General features: G+C 38.4%; 1 protein-coding gene across 2 annotated transcripts in view; it reads left to right on the forward strand.

The window, feature by feature from the left end:
* Positions 1-13,886, forward strand: part of LOC131785536 (histone deacetylase 4) — a 35,068-nt gene that overhangs the window by 13,515 nt on the left and 7,667 nt on the right. For both annotated transcript variants that reach the window (XM_066173113.1, XM_059102447.2), the window contains 18 exons: positions 585-781; positions 1,321-1,425; positions 3,538-3,805; positions 4,425-4,530; positions 4,931-5,013; positions 5,493-5,618; positions 6,448-6,530; positions 6,790-7,779; positions 8,672-8,918; positions 9,275-9,444; positions 9,617-9,666; positions 10,288-10,346; positions 10,675-10,727; positions 11,218-11,271; positions 11,803-11,856; positions 12,502-12,557; positions 13,209-13,296; positions 13,710-13,829. In XM_066173113.1, coding sequence (XP_066029210.1) covers positions 587-781; positions 1,321-1,425; positions 3,538-3,805; positions 4,425-4,530; positions 4,931-5,013; positions 5,493-5,618; positions 6,448-6,530; positions 6,790-7,779; positions 8,672-8,918; positions 9,275-9,444; positions 9,617-9,666; positions 10,288-10,346; positions 10,675-10,727; positions 11,218-11,271; positions 11,803-11,856; positions 12,502-12,557; positions 13,209-13,296; positions 13,710-13,829 — 2,907 coding nt within the window. In that variant the 5' untranslated portion in view covers positions 585-586. The remainder of the gene's footprint in view (positions 1-584; positions 782-1,320; positions 1,426-3,537; positions 3,806-4,424; positions 4,531-4,930; positions 5,014-5,492; positions 5,619-6,447; positions 6,531-6,789; positions 7,780-8,671; positions 8,919-9,274; positions 9,445-9,616; positions 9,667-10,287; positions 10,347-10,674; positions 10,728-11,217; positions 11,272-11,802; positions 11,857-12,501; positions 12,558-13,208; positions 13,297-13,709; positions 13,830-13,886) is intronic.

The following is a 13,886-nucleotide window of genomic DNA, read 5'->3' on the forward strand; positions in this document are numbered from 1 at the left end:
GATGGAGAGAGGGTCAGACTAGAGAGAAGAGGGTTTATTTAAAACTTATTGGGGAGACAATTGAATCAAATCTTGATGTCTTTTTTTTAATGGAGGACTCTCTCTGAGTCTGTATTTTCAATTTTTGCAACTGAAGCAGCTGAAGAGGATCTTGACTGATGATTTCAGTAAAAGCATTTATTTCTCAAAAGCACAGACAAATAATAGTGAGCAATGAGAATTGTTATGTTTTAATTTGTTCATCTGTAAGGGCATCAAGGCCAAGTTGGTAATAGGTGTGTTAGGTTTTTGTGGAGGAGAAAATTTGAGAGAGCTTGGAAAACAGCAAGTGGGGCAGGACATAATTTCTCCTTTAAATAAGAAATACAATATCAAGCAGATGAGTGATGAGAATAAAAAAAAATATCAATTTGGGGATCAGTAGTATGGAAGACAGCAAGGAGAATTAGTAATGAGATCTTGGTAGTGAAAGGATTTACTCAATGTGATATCAGGTCAGGAATTAACCCTGGGCCATAGAATTCTCTTCATATTACTTCCTTCATGTTCATGTATGCAACCATAAGTTTTTCTTTGTCTTTCAGACATGAACCATTATGCATCAACAGTTTCTCCAGAAGGAGTAGCCATGCCACGCTTTATTCTGTCACCCAGCCAACAACAACAACTTTCAGACATTTTCTATCTCAAGCAGCAACAGGAGCTGCAGCAACAGCTCCTCTACCAAAACTTCCAACACCAGTTACAGCAACTTCAGCAACAACATCAGCACGAATTGCAGGTATGGAAATAACTCATTGGTGCAAATTTATGTTTTTAAAAAGTGTCTATTCTATATATATAATATACACATATATAGATGTACACATATTTATACAGTATATATATATATATATATATATATATCTCTTTTAGAGCCTTTCACAATTCAGAACCCATTCTCAAAATCTGATTTTTGATTTTGAAAGTCAAAACTTAAAACTTAATCCTTCAGGTAATTCAGCTAATTCAGTTCTTTGTTTTTATATCTTGAAGAAATGAGGGTTAAATTTCTAATTGAGACTGTTAAATTACAGTTGAATGCTACTAAAGAGGCAATTTGAAAGAAAAAATCAGTACAGAGTAATATCAACCATGAAGAAAGAGCCAGTGTATGCAAATATTACAGTGGGGCTTAGGTCTAGACAAACCGCCCTTTAGCCCCAAGGTGTTTGATGCCTATTTTGCAAGACTTCTAACCCTTTTTTTATCCTTTCAGTATCTTAATCTATGTAGTGCTAATTCAGATCTAGTCATTTACCAGACAGTTATTTTAAACAGCGTAAGAGATTGCTTATGAAGAGGCAAGAAGACCACCGCCATAGAGAGCCACAAGAAAAGACACAAAAAGAAAGGGAGTACCGCTTTCCACAACCGAAAATTAAGGTTAGTCTTGTCTGGAATTACAGTCAAGTTGGCCACAGACAAACTGGCCCATGCTTAAAATAACTTTTTGATTGCTTTTTAAGTAAAGTTCATTACTTCAAAGATCTCTCTTGTATGCATTTATCAATCCACAGTTCATATATATGATTTTCATATATTCAAAGTCATTCACAGACCAAAGTCTTCAGTAACCAGCATACTATTACATTCAAACACTAGTAGATGCTGAGATTCAAATCCATGAACATTCATTTTGATTTTTTGGCTTAAAATATAACATAACATACACAACAACAAGAAACTGTAACATATGAACAAAATAAAAACCTTCTTACTTAAGAAATACACATTTTGGTAGTGTAATAAGTGTTGGAAAGGTGTTGGAAAGCGTCCATAGCATCTAAGTGTTTGTATGTAACAGTATGCTCATTGCCGAACACTTTGGTTTGTATTGTAATGGCATAAAGTTTATGGACAATACAACAGTTGAAACTTCAATTACTTTATTATCACTTGATCAGACTAATTCTGTAATCAGCTTATTGAAGTGATTTTATGTGTTGGCAAGTTGGTGTGGGCCAGTTGATTTGTGGGCCATTTGGTTTGTGAGCAAGTTGGCTTGTAGGCCAGTTGATCTGTGGGCAAGTTGATCTTTGGGGGAGTTGGTCTGTGGGCAAGTTGGTCTGCGGGCCAGTTGGTCTGTGGGCCAGTTGATCTGTGGGCAAGTTGATCTGTAGGCGAGTTGGTCTGTGGGTGAGTTGGTCCATGGGAAAGTTGGTGTGTGGGCCAGTTGGTGTGTGGGCCAGTTGGTGTGTGGGCCAGTTGGTGTGTGAGCCAGTTGGTGTGTGGGCCAGTTGGTGTGTGAGCCAGTTGGTGTGTGGGCCAGTTGGTCTGTGGGCCAGTTGGTCTGTGGGCCAGTTGGTCAGTGGGAAAATTGGTCTGTGGGCCAGTTGGTCTGTGGGCCAGTTGGTCTGTGGGCCAGTTGGTTGGAAACCCTTGTCTGGATACTAATTATGATAGCCCTTTTGGGAGAGGGATGTCCTAAAAAGAACACTTTTTGATTCCAAAGCTTTGCTCATTTCTTGGAGATGTGTTTGTCTAATGCATTGGTCTCCAGCGCAGCAATCCTAAGTTGGAGTTCTAGCAGAGTCCTCCATTGGTCTGTGGCCGAAATCAGCCTATGGCAGATTTTCCAGTTGTTAATTTTTGCTCTCAGCCACAAGAAATGCCATTACCAAAGTCACTGAATACATAACTTTCGGTTTTCCTTTTCGTATATTAGTTTTCTTCCCCTTCTAGAAAAGTTTGAATATCACTGCCTGTGAGTGGCATGGATTTTTCAATGTTTTAGCAGCCATAATTGGTGAAAGTTCTGACAACCTACCTTGGATTGAGAATTGTGAAAGCTCTGCCATTCATTCATCAACCTGACTGAGTGGTGTGAAAGACAAGTGATGTGTCTGCAGCTGATTGGTGATATCAAACACATGTGAAAAAATATCTTCATGTGTTGTTACGGCTTTTCTCAGGGCTGGAAATCCTTGTAAAACACAGTAGTATATATGATAAATGTAATTATCACAGTATAGGAATCTCTGGCTTGTAATTTATTTGTTTGTTAGTGGACACATGTAGCTTGGATAGCTTGAAATATTGTCAAGGGTTTTAAAACCCAAGCCAAAATCTCATAAGTGTAGCAGCCAATTACTACCCAAGGTAATCCATCTCTCTTTCACATGGGGAAAATAGGGGTTACTAAAGGGTTTTTGTCTATCTTTCTGATCTCATTTGTAATTCTCCTTACTCTGTCATACAATTCTTTTGATGATAGTTCAGAGAATTTCATTGTGGGTCAACTAGTAATCCCTTGTTGATATTTTCCTTTATTCTCATCACTTGTCTTCTTGATATTGTATTTGATATTGTAAGGAGAAATTCTGTCTTGGTCACTCTTGTGAATCAAAGAGTTAGAAAGGATGGACACAGTATGTAACTCTTAAAAGCAACTGCGTACCTCTGATATGAAGAATTGTATTTGTGAGGAAGGAAAGTGGGTGTTATTGCCCACTTCCATGCAAGAAATCTGTTTTATGATATATCTTATTTTTGAAGGTTGAACCAGAAGAATCCAATGAAAGAGGACAAGGTTGTTCAGCAATGGATCAAGATGAGCCTCCAGAAAAGCAATCTAAAATAAAGCAAGAAGTGCTTCAATCTCCACCAAAACAGCCTCCTATAGCTACTCAACAACAGCACTTTCAGAAGGCACCAGCACAGGATAACCATCATTCACAACAACAGCAACAGTCACAACATCAACAAGCACCCCAGCCACAACCACAGCAGTCCCAAGGATCTCAGCAGCTGCCTCCACCAGAATGTTAGTGAACATCAGATTGATGTCATATCCTTGTACTTGAACAGTTTAATTTTGTAACCAGGTCAAGGTTGCTTGCATGGGTTTTTTTTCGGAAATGGAGTGAAATTTTTATTCTGGCATGATACATGTTTACACTCATTGCCCTCTATTGGAAATTTGTCGTTCTAAGTGTTCCAAGGATTTTTATTGAAAACAAAATTCCAAGCAGCTTAAGTCCTTAAATTCACTACTCAATGGGCATGCAATACTTTGGTTCTGAATTTGGTTGACCTCAGTATTTAATTCATAAATTTTTCAACCCTTACATTCCAAAGATCTGATTGGGAACTTTCCTTTGCAGCTCTGGTTCGTTTTCTTGCAGTTCACAGGATATGGTTATCATTAAACTAACAATCTTCTTGATTCATGCATCAGATTATCATAACAAAATTGCTGGAGAATGTGTTGACATCATGGGGAGAAGTTAGTTGTTAATGGTGCCCATGGCTGAAAGTTGGCATGGATTACCTTTCAGAAATGGCATTTAAGCACATGTTCTTTTGTAATTTAGAAAATAGAGGTTTTGACAAATTTGATGTGGATTCTTAGTTTTGATAGCTTCTCTGAAATCTTGTTACAGTATCTTCTAGTGAGGTGAAGAAGCGTCTTCATGAATTTGTCATCAGCAAGAAGCAAAAGGATCTTGCTTTAGCTTCTGGAGCACATGCACAAGCCTTTAAGCACTGGTTAGTCTGAGTTTTTGTTAAGTTGTCAAGGATTATATCTGAATTCAATTGGGCAAAGGTTTGTTTTCTTATTGTTAAAAAGATATTTGCTGTGCATTCCAGATTTAGGCAGTTTTACTTGACATCATTTCATGCATCAGGTGGGACTTTGAAGTCTTGGCAGTCCTAGTACAATACAGACTCGGCTATGATGCCTCACTTTTGAAGCCTGATTTCCTGAAAGTCCCCTCTTTGCCTATTTTAAACCTCTGTTGCACTGTAATTATTTTTGAATGCCATTCATTTTTAAAGCAGTCAGTTATCCATGTTTTGAGGGTTCTGTCTTTAACCAAGCTCAGGTGCCAATGGAACATTGTATCACTTTAATGTTTTTTCTCCTTTTGAATTGTTTTGTTGACAGGAACCAGCAATATGGTGATTCAGATAGAATTGCACCCCTAGGAACTGGTTATGAGGGAGTCAATTATCCATTGCGAAAAACAGGTCAGGAGTACAAATTTGCTGCAGTCATAATTTCATTATCAAAAGCAGTAATCCTTTGGATAACAATGTAGATCAATGTTCAGTTCTTTTTTTTTTTTTTTTTTTTTTTTTTTTTTCTCACTGAAAGCCATTTACTTACACCTAATTGCTATAACAGTGTTATCAAAAAAAAGCAAAAAGTAATGAGAAAGCAAGAAAAAGCCAACTATGAATTAATTAGCATATAAAGTACATGTACCCTTTGGCTATAAGTTGGGCAGCTGAACAATTTTCACAGAATTTCCAATGAAAAATTATTTCAAACTGTGTGACAACATTAGATGTTGATTAGAGATTTCAAATGGTTCAACTTCCAAGACTTAAGGGAATGAGAGGCTAAAAGCCTGAATTCATTCATTGAAACACAATTATGTTATACTGGTCAAGTAAATCTCATGTTTAGTCAAACCTGTCAAAACAACCACTGTTTATCATTACAGCTTCTGAACCAACCCTGAAAGCAAAGTCAACACTCAAAGCCAGACTCAAATATTGTCATGGAAGCCCATTGCTATATAGGCGTCAAGATCGTCGAAATGGAAATAGGATGAACAAGAGCCTAACATGTAAGTGATTGTTTCACAAATTGTCTTAACATCAGTATGCAGACTCTCCAAACTGGTCTCTACAGATTTCCTAAGGTTCTGACTAGGAGAATTTGTTTAACAATAAAGAGGTTCTCTAGCTGGTGATTATTCCCTTTATCATTGTGACTTTTATCTGTGAATCAGGCTTGATGTTACAGTGAGAAATTAGTCAGATTCTAGTCAGTCTTTGGGGTCAAGGGTAAATATATATGTTCGCTCTTTGCTTCTAACCACCGATAACTAAGATATCTCAATATCTGATGTGGTCTTCATGCGCTCTTTTGTCAGGCACTCTTTCATACTCTTTCACACTGTATTTATTATGTACCCTGGGATGTCTAGGGGCTGTGACTATTATAAATAAGCTGTTAAACAGAGTACAGCCCCATGTCTGAAAAATCCTTGCCACCAGGTACCCATAAACTCAACGAAAAGGATACATGTTGCCATGTGTCTGTCCAGTAATAGATAACTGATGATATCAAAATGTGGTAAGAACAAAGAGGTGACACACAAGGTGCAGCTAAGTGTGTCACAGTTTGACTTCCTCTGTGATATATTACTGAACAGACACACGGCATCACTCAGTCTCTTTGTTTTGTACAAAAAAAAAAAAAACAATTGAGACTGCCCAAAAGCTGTTGAAAACTTCATTTAGATTCAGCCATTATTGATTGAGCTGCAGTTTTACTCGTGAGCCTGTTCTTGTAAGTTTGCCTTCTGACCAGAAGAGCCAGCTAAACTCATAGTAGTTTTAGAATGTAATTTATCTATAGAGATAAATCATATATTTTTTTCTCTTTTTCAGTGGAAAATGCAGGAGGTGAAATGGGTGAATGTTCCAATCCTGGGTCACCAAACCAGTCATCATCTACCTCACCACACAGAGAGGTAAAACACTATACTGAATGTCATGTGGTAATAACTGAATGGGCTGCTAAAAGTAAATACTTTGTGTAATTTGGTGGAGTAATTTTTTTTTTGTTTTTAAGTACCCTAGTGTTTACAATCGAATGTAACGTTTTAAAAGGATTTGGTTTTTTTATTCCACCATTATATGGCAACAACACCTTCATACTTTTTGCGGGCGAGGACATCTTTAATAATTTTGTTTGGTACATGGTTTAATTAAAGAGAATTATTTTGTTAGGGTTCGTCACCCTTGAGCACTGGTCCTGGGTCTGGTCTCGGGCACAGTCTACCCAATCTCCAAGCAATTCCACGTTACCCTTCAGGAATGGATCACGGCCGCGGCAGCCAGCTGTGGCTTTCAAGCCCGCTTGCTAACAAACCCCGTGTTCTAAGTCATGGCAGTAGCTTAGCAAGCAATGATGTAACTCACATGGAGGTACAGCAGAGTCCGTATTCTAGTCAAACTATTTCAGATGGAATCGAGGAAGAGGATGAGAGTGATGTCACTGCAGCTGCACAACATCAGGCGCGGTGGAAGCAGCTGGCATTAGTCCAAGCACAAGCTCAGATGCTGTCCATGGGTTACGGGGCGCATCAATTGAAAGTGAATTCTGTGGTGCCACCCTCGTCATCTTCAGCAGGGCCACCGTCCACATCACCAGAAGCACAAAACAACTTGTTATCACCCCGAGGAGTGGGAGGAGGGCTGTCTGCATCACTAACATCAGCACAGATGGAAAGACAATTAAAGGTGCACCGGCCTTTGCGTCAGTCTCTATCAGCACCAGGCCTGTCTTTGTCAAATGGTGTAGCCCTGCACCAGCAGCCACAAAACCAAGAACTGTTACAGCAGCAGCATATGGAATTTATGAAACAACAACGGGTGCAACAGCAGAATCAAGCTAGGTTAATCCAACAACTTCAGCAGGAGTTTATTCTGCAGCAAATTGGTGCCAAAAACCTCCAAATGAACTTGCAAAAGCTGCAAGAATTACAACAGCAACAGCTGGTGCACAAAGAATCCCAGGCAGCGCTCAAAGAACACTTGGAACATATGCAACAGAAAGAGGCGTGGAAGGAGCATTTTTATCAATTACAACAACAACAGCAGCAACAGCAACAGCAGCAGCAAAAAATTCAAGCTCAATTGTTGCAGCAGCAACAACTGCAGCAGCAACAACAACAACAACAACATCAACCACACCAACCGTTACCCAGACTTGTTCGTGTAAGTAATTAAATTTCTTAACCCTTTACACCCTAACATCAGTGTGCATATTCTCCATACTGTTCTCTATACATTTCCTAAGGTGCCGACAAGGAGAATTTGTGTAACGATCAAGAGCTTCTCTGGGTCGTGAACATTTCCTTTATTCTTAGAGTCTTCAATTAGTGAAAATTTTTAGAAACTGGAATCGGGAAAAAGTGTGGAAAGTAAAGAGCGAGTCTAGAAAAAAGGGGAATAAATCTGAGGGTTTTACTGGTAATGTCAAGTTGGGACAAATGTTTTGTTTCTGGGCGTCAGATCATGCTAACTTTGATTTTTGCTGTCCCTCTAAACCTCATCTCATTATCAAATAAACAATTGTAATGGTAATAATGGGAATACCAAGACTTCATTTGTAGATCTTCGGTCAAAACCCTTCATTTTAAAAATTTTCCAACACAATATTGTAGCTTCTCTCAGGATATTCACTGAACTTCAGAGACTGGAGAATTTTCCAGCAGCCATGCGGAATTCCTCAGCGTAATTTCCTTGTCTTAGGTTATATTTATTTCACGCTATTCTCCTGCTCCTGCATTTTGTAATAAAAAAAACCCTTGGTATCGTAGTTTTAACTTATTTTTTGAGTTCTCTCAGCCAATTCTCCAAACTGATTTTAGTTCCTTTCTGTTTGCTGGCTGATTTTGAGAAATTTATGTGCGATCGTGACAATATATCGTTGTTGCTGGTTAGCAAACGTCCACGTTACTTATCTATTTGACAGGGTATGAAGACTTTAAGGTGATGTTAAGCACTGATAAAGATAACCTCTTGTTGCTTGACTTCTGGTCAAAAACCATGAAACGGAAAAATGAAATAAAATAAAAAGAAAACACTTGTATATTTGTTCTGACAGACACACAGTCATGATGACCTTCCCTCACCTCAGACCAGCCAAGAGCAACAAATACAAGAACTTCAGCTTATTCGTCAGCTACGTCAACAGGACTCCCCTGAAAAAGGATCCTTGCTACAAGGAAACCAACAAGCTCTACAGCTGCGCCAAGCAGATTTAGCTGCAGCGTCATCCGCAGGATCTGTTTCTCCTGGGGCAACTGTGGGTCACAGGCCTTTATCAAGAGCTCATTCATCACCTGTTGTAGGTAAGCACACAAAAATTATCATTTTAGCTGTTTTTTCTTCTTCTCTTTTTTTTTTTTGGGGGGGGGGGCGGCGTCGGGGTAGGGGAGAGAGGAGAATCTGGTTTCGTACCCTTTGCTGAATATGAATGTACAGTTTGAATCGCAATATTTAATGTGAACAAAAAAAGCAAGTTAATCTAGGCATTTGTAGATGTTGTGCCAAAACTGTGGTGATACAGTGTAAATTATATTTTCATGAAGGAAAAGTAATTATATTTATTTATTTTGAATTGAATGATCGGAGAATGGAGAAAGATGGTGAATCAATTAGTTACTTTTTTAAGCCACATTTGACAAATAATTGTCGTAATTCTTAGGTAGTGGTCAAGTGGCTGACACAGGGAATCGTACCGGCCTTGTTTACGACACAGTTATGTTAAAACATCAATGTTCATGTGGTGATGCCAGTTCCCATCCAGAACACCCAGGAAGATTACAAAGTATCTGGGCACGACTGCAGGAGACCGGTGTAGCTAATCTTTGCGAAGTGAGTGTGTGCACAATTAACTTGTGCGTTGTAATTGTGCTGTGTATACGAAAGTGAGATTGTCCAATTAGTCTTGAAATTTCAGGGGATTCAATAGGTATTTGTAATTAAATTGTGACTGGTGAAATTTTGCAGTGGAACGAAATTGATGATGCTATTTTTGTTCATACAGCGAGTGCGTCCTAGAAAAGCTACCTTGGCTGAAATTCTTACAGTTCACAGGTAGGTCCACTTCACGCTTGAGTAAACTTTTAACATAGATATAACGCTGCTTTATAGCGAATCACTTCATACCGCCAAAATTTGAACAACAAAATGGAAATGTTAGGTTAAAATTTTAAAATATCTTAAATCTACTGACGACTTGGATCACAGTTTCACAAGACTACAGGTTGACGAAGCTCTCTTAACACGGAAGGTTTAGGTTATGCTTATCCTTAAGAACAACAAACAGCTCTTTTAGGAGCCATGAAACTTGCAAAAGCAATGATCGGTGGGAACCGTGGTATAATTTTATGAAGTTCTTATCAGTTTGCTATACAGACATGTAAATTTCATTGAATAATGTCTATTTCTGCAAATTTGCGGCACGTTTTCCAAATGTTCCTGATTTGTTATCAAAATGTTTGGGGAAAAGATACGGTTTACGCGCTGGTGTTTAAAGTATTTGGAAAGATGGGCCTTTTGCAGGAAAAAAAGTTCCTCATAACGTTTAGTTCTTTACGTGGAAGGACAAGTTAAGTTACTATTAAACCCCACGGTAGAAAAAATAATTAATAACATTTGATTAGAGGAAGGAATGACATTATACATTATACATAATTTTCATTTTTTTATTTTCAGTGAACAGCACACCATGTTGTTTGGTGGCAGCACACAATGTAGAACAAAGAATGAGGACGGTAAGGGAAATTTATTTCATCAAAAATTATGAACTTACTCTATGGAAGAAACAAGAGGAAAACAAAAACAAACTTGTTGAAAAGGTGCAGAAAATTAACGAAGACTCTGTTGACCGGATTTCACGCATGATTTTCAATTGTGATCTTTGTTTAAACATTATGAATTTTTTTTCTATGGAAGAAACAAGAGGAAAAAAACCAAACTTGTTGGAAAGGTGCAAAAAATTGATGAAAGCTCCGTTGACCGGATTTCACGCATAGTGTTCAGTTGTGATCTTTGTTTATGTTCAAACATGACCTTTGGTCTTTTGGTTTGTATTTTTATCAGGGACAAGTACTTTGCTCAAGTGTTTCAATAAACTATTTTGTGGTGGGATTGGGGTAAGTTGAGCCATAAAGCTGTTAGTTAGTTCGTTATCAGATAATCATGGTAGAATATTTTGTAATATAAATTGAACCACAAGCTGGTGCTGGGTTTTCTGGAGAATCAATCCCTTTTTCCACGTTACATCGAGAAACTGTCAGTTCTTGTACACTGCATGTAAATTGGCTTAAGCACAAATACATGAGTGGAAATAATCACGGTAGAATGTTGTGTAATGAAATTGAACCACATGCTGATGTTGGGTTTCCAGGAGAGTCAATCTTTTTTCCACATTACACCAAGGAACTATCAGTTCCTGAAGATTGCATGGGACTGGCTGTGAGCATAATAAATAGGTGGAAAGGATGGTTGTGAGGAGAGGTTGGAGACCATTACGACTCATTTGTCAAATGAGTTGGTTAGGGGAATTTTACATTCGTTAGGGTATTTTAAAAGTCGATGGCTGCTGCAATTATGATAATTTTTTAATGGGTGTCGTTTTTGTAGGTTGATGGAGATACAATATGGAATGAAATGCACAGTGCTAATGCAGCCAGAATGGTAAGAAAAACAAGTTGTTTATAGCACAATGTATGGATGCCTAAACTATAGAATTTGCACTGATTTCAATGAGTTGGAGCCAAGAGTAACATTACTCAGTCTGGTACGTTTTCCTGTTTTGTAGTTTGATATTTATAAAAATGAACAATCTAGGAAAGGGTGATACAACTGCAGCCAAATGTGAACAAGTGGCAAAATGATCTTTCCAAGCAAACCGCAACGGAAGTGGTTCCGGAAAAAGAAGATTGAAAAAAGGCTTCTCTTTCTCTGCAATCACTTATTGTGCAATTTATGTGTCGAGGTCGTTTCTTCACGGTCTATGTAACCTGCAGGGTCAAATCTAAGTTACTTCCTGTTTAAATATCATAAAGTAACAGCCACTATTTCAATTGTTCCTTTGAACCACAGCCTCAGTAAATTGGGTCAGTTAAAGTATGATGTTTTTGGATGAGAATTAAAATTAAAGAATACATAATCAACAGATTATGCGTATCGGTGCATTTCTAACGCAATTTTCCTGTTTCTGTTAAGGCCGTCGGGTGTGTCGTGGAACTTGCATCTAAAGTTGCCAAAGGGGAACTGAAGGTAAGCATGACTTTTGATGAAAACAGACTACAGAGAGCAATCAAAGAACTCAGACACAGCTGTCTCTCTGCTGATGCTGGTTTAATAAGCTCTAAGCTTGTTGGGGAAAAAAAAAAGAAGGAAAAAAACAAGACAATTCTCTTACGCACCCGGACCCGTTGAGGATCACGTTTCAACTCAGAGGGTCAGTTATTTCCTTAAAATTGGAAATTAAAGGTTAAAATGAGAAAGGCGGTACTCATACTCGTACTCATTTAGGAACGAGCGCACCTTGTGTATGCAGGGTATGTTGCGGTACAATTTTTGTCCCATTCAATTCTTTTAGGATTTTGACGATGAGTACATAACGGCGTTAAATAAAAACAACATTGGTGTGGGAAAGTTTTAAGCCAAGAGAGTATTTAAACACAGAGATTCCAGAGCTTGCTGAACTCGCGTTTTTGCCGTTTTTGCCGTTTTTGTTGTGTTTTTCTAAAAGAGTCTTATCTTGTATAGAAAAATCTTACTCGTATTCATCACTAAAAAAATGGTTGATCAATGAAAGGAAAGAGGGAAATAGAAGGAGTGATATAATATTTAAAATAGTGGATCGTATTGAACTCGTAATAATACATGTAACTAATTGCTTTGTCCTTTTTTTTTTAGAATGGATTCGCTTTAGTGAGACCTCCAGGACACCATGCGGAAGCTCATCAAGCGATGTAAGTTGAAAGGCCAGGAGAGAATAACAGAAATGTTGCTACTATTAACCGCTTCGTGTTTCGTGTTTTTTTAGGGCTTCCAAAACACGTCACTGCATTTCATCACGTAGGGACAAAATTCTGTAACGGGAACAAAGATGGACACAAAAATTCTCCATGTTACACAAAGTGAATTTTCGCCGCGACTTAAGCCCGCAAAAGTGCCGCGCGAAGTCTTGTCCTCAGATAACATGTGCTTATTGACTTAGTTGGAGACCGGAAGGGGAAAGTTTTGGCCTTAGGTCCAATGTAATCCTCCGAGAGTCACATATTTTCCCGTCCGGCTCGACCTAACTCATTTAACAAGTACTTAATCACATTACTGTGGTTCTTTCTTTTTTTATCCTCCTTTCTTCTTGCAGCTCGCGGGGCCTTACGACATTTTGGCCCTGCTGCTCACCGTATCGCTTACGGCCTTAATAAGAGGATTGTTTTCTCATGTTTGTCAATAAAAGCGCGCGCGAGGCCGGGTCATATGGAAAAAGAGTATTCCCGAAGAAAAGTGGCTGAAATTATCTGAAAATTACTTCTAGCGTGTCTCAATACTTAAAGTCCTCGGAAGTTTCTGAAAAAGTGTCAAGTAACCTTCAGTGCTACCTATTTTCTTTGCAGGGGCTTCTGTTACTTTAATAGCGTGGCAATTGCTGCGAGACTACTGAGACTGAACCTGTCAGTTGAACGAGTTCTTATTGTGGATTGGGTAAGTACAATGTAGCTTGTTCCTCTCTGGAGCAATTTTCTATTGAGGGTCGAAAATAATCTGGGATTGCTTTGGTCTCGTTTTACCTCGCTCTGTGATTGATCCAGAAAATCTGCGCTATTCTCTCAGCCAATCAGACGCAAAAGTAAACACAATCGAGACTTGGTCAACAGTGTTTTCCCGCGTTTTGGTAGTTTGCTTATTTTTACTCTGCTCTACTTTTCCGGTACCCAATTGAAAACTCTCCCATAGTTTAATGTCTGTACAGAGATTAAGAAAAAAGGTTTTCGTTTAAGGCAAAACCTAGCAACTGTCTTTTCAGTGATCTTTAAGATTTCTGTTAAAATTTGAGCTGTATTTGCCACCGAAGTGCTTGGTTATACAATTTCAAAAACTTCTCCATGTTTCTACAGGACATTCATCATGGAAATGGAACTCAGCAGATGTTTTATGACGACCCACATGTTATGTACATCTCAATTCACCGCCATGATGACGGGACCTTCTTCCCTGGTACTGGAAAGTCAGAAGAGGTATTAACCCTTTCCACCCTAACATCAGTATGCATATTCTCCATACTGTTCTCTGTA

This window comes from Pocillopora verrucosa, chromosome 10 (assembly GCF_036669915.1).
Source record: "Pocillopora verrucosa isolate sample1 chromosome 10, ASM3666991v2, whole genome shotgun sequence".
Classification (NCBI taxonomy): Eukaryota; Metazoa; Cnidaria; class Anthozoa; order Scleractinia; family Pocilloporidae; genus Pocillopora; species Pocillopora verrucosa.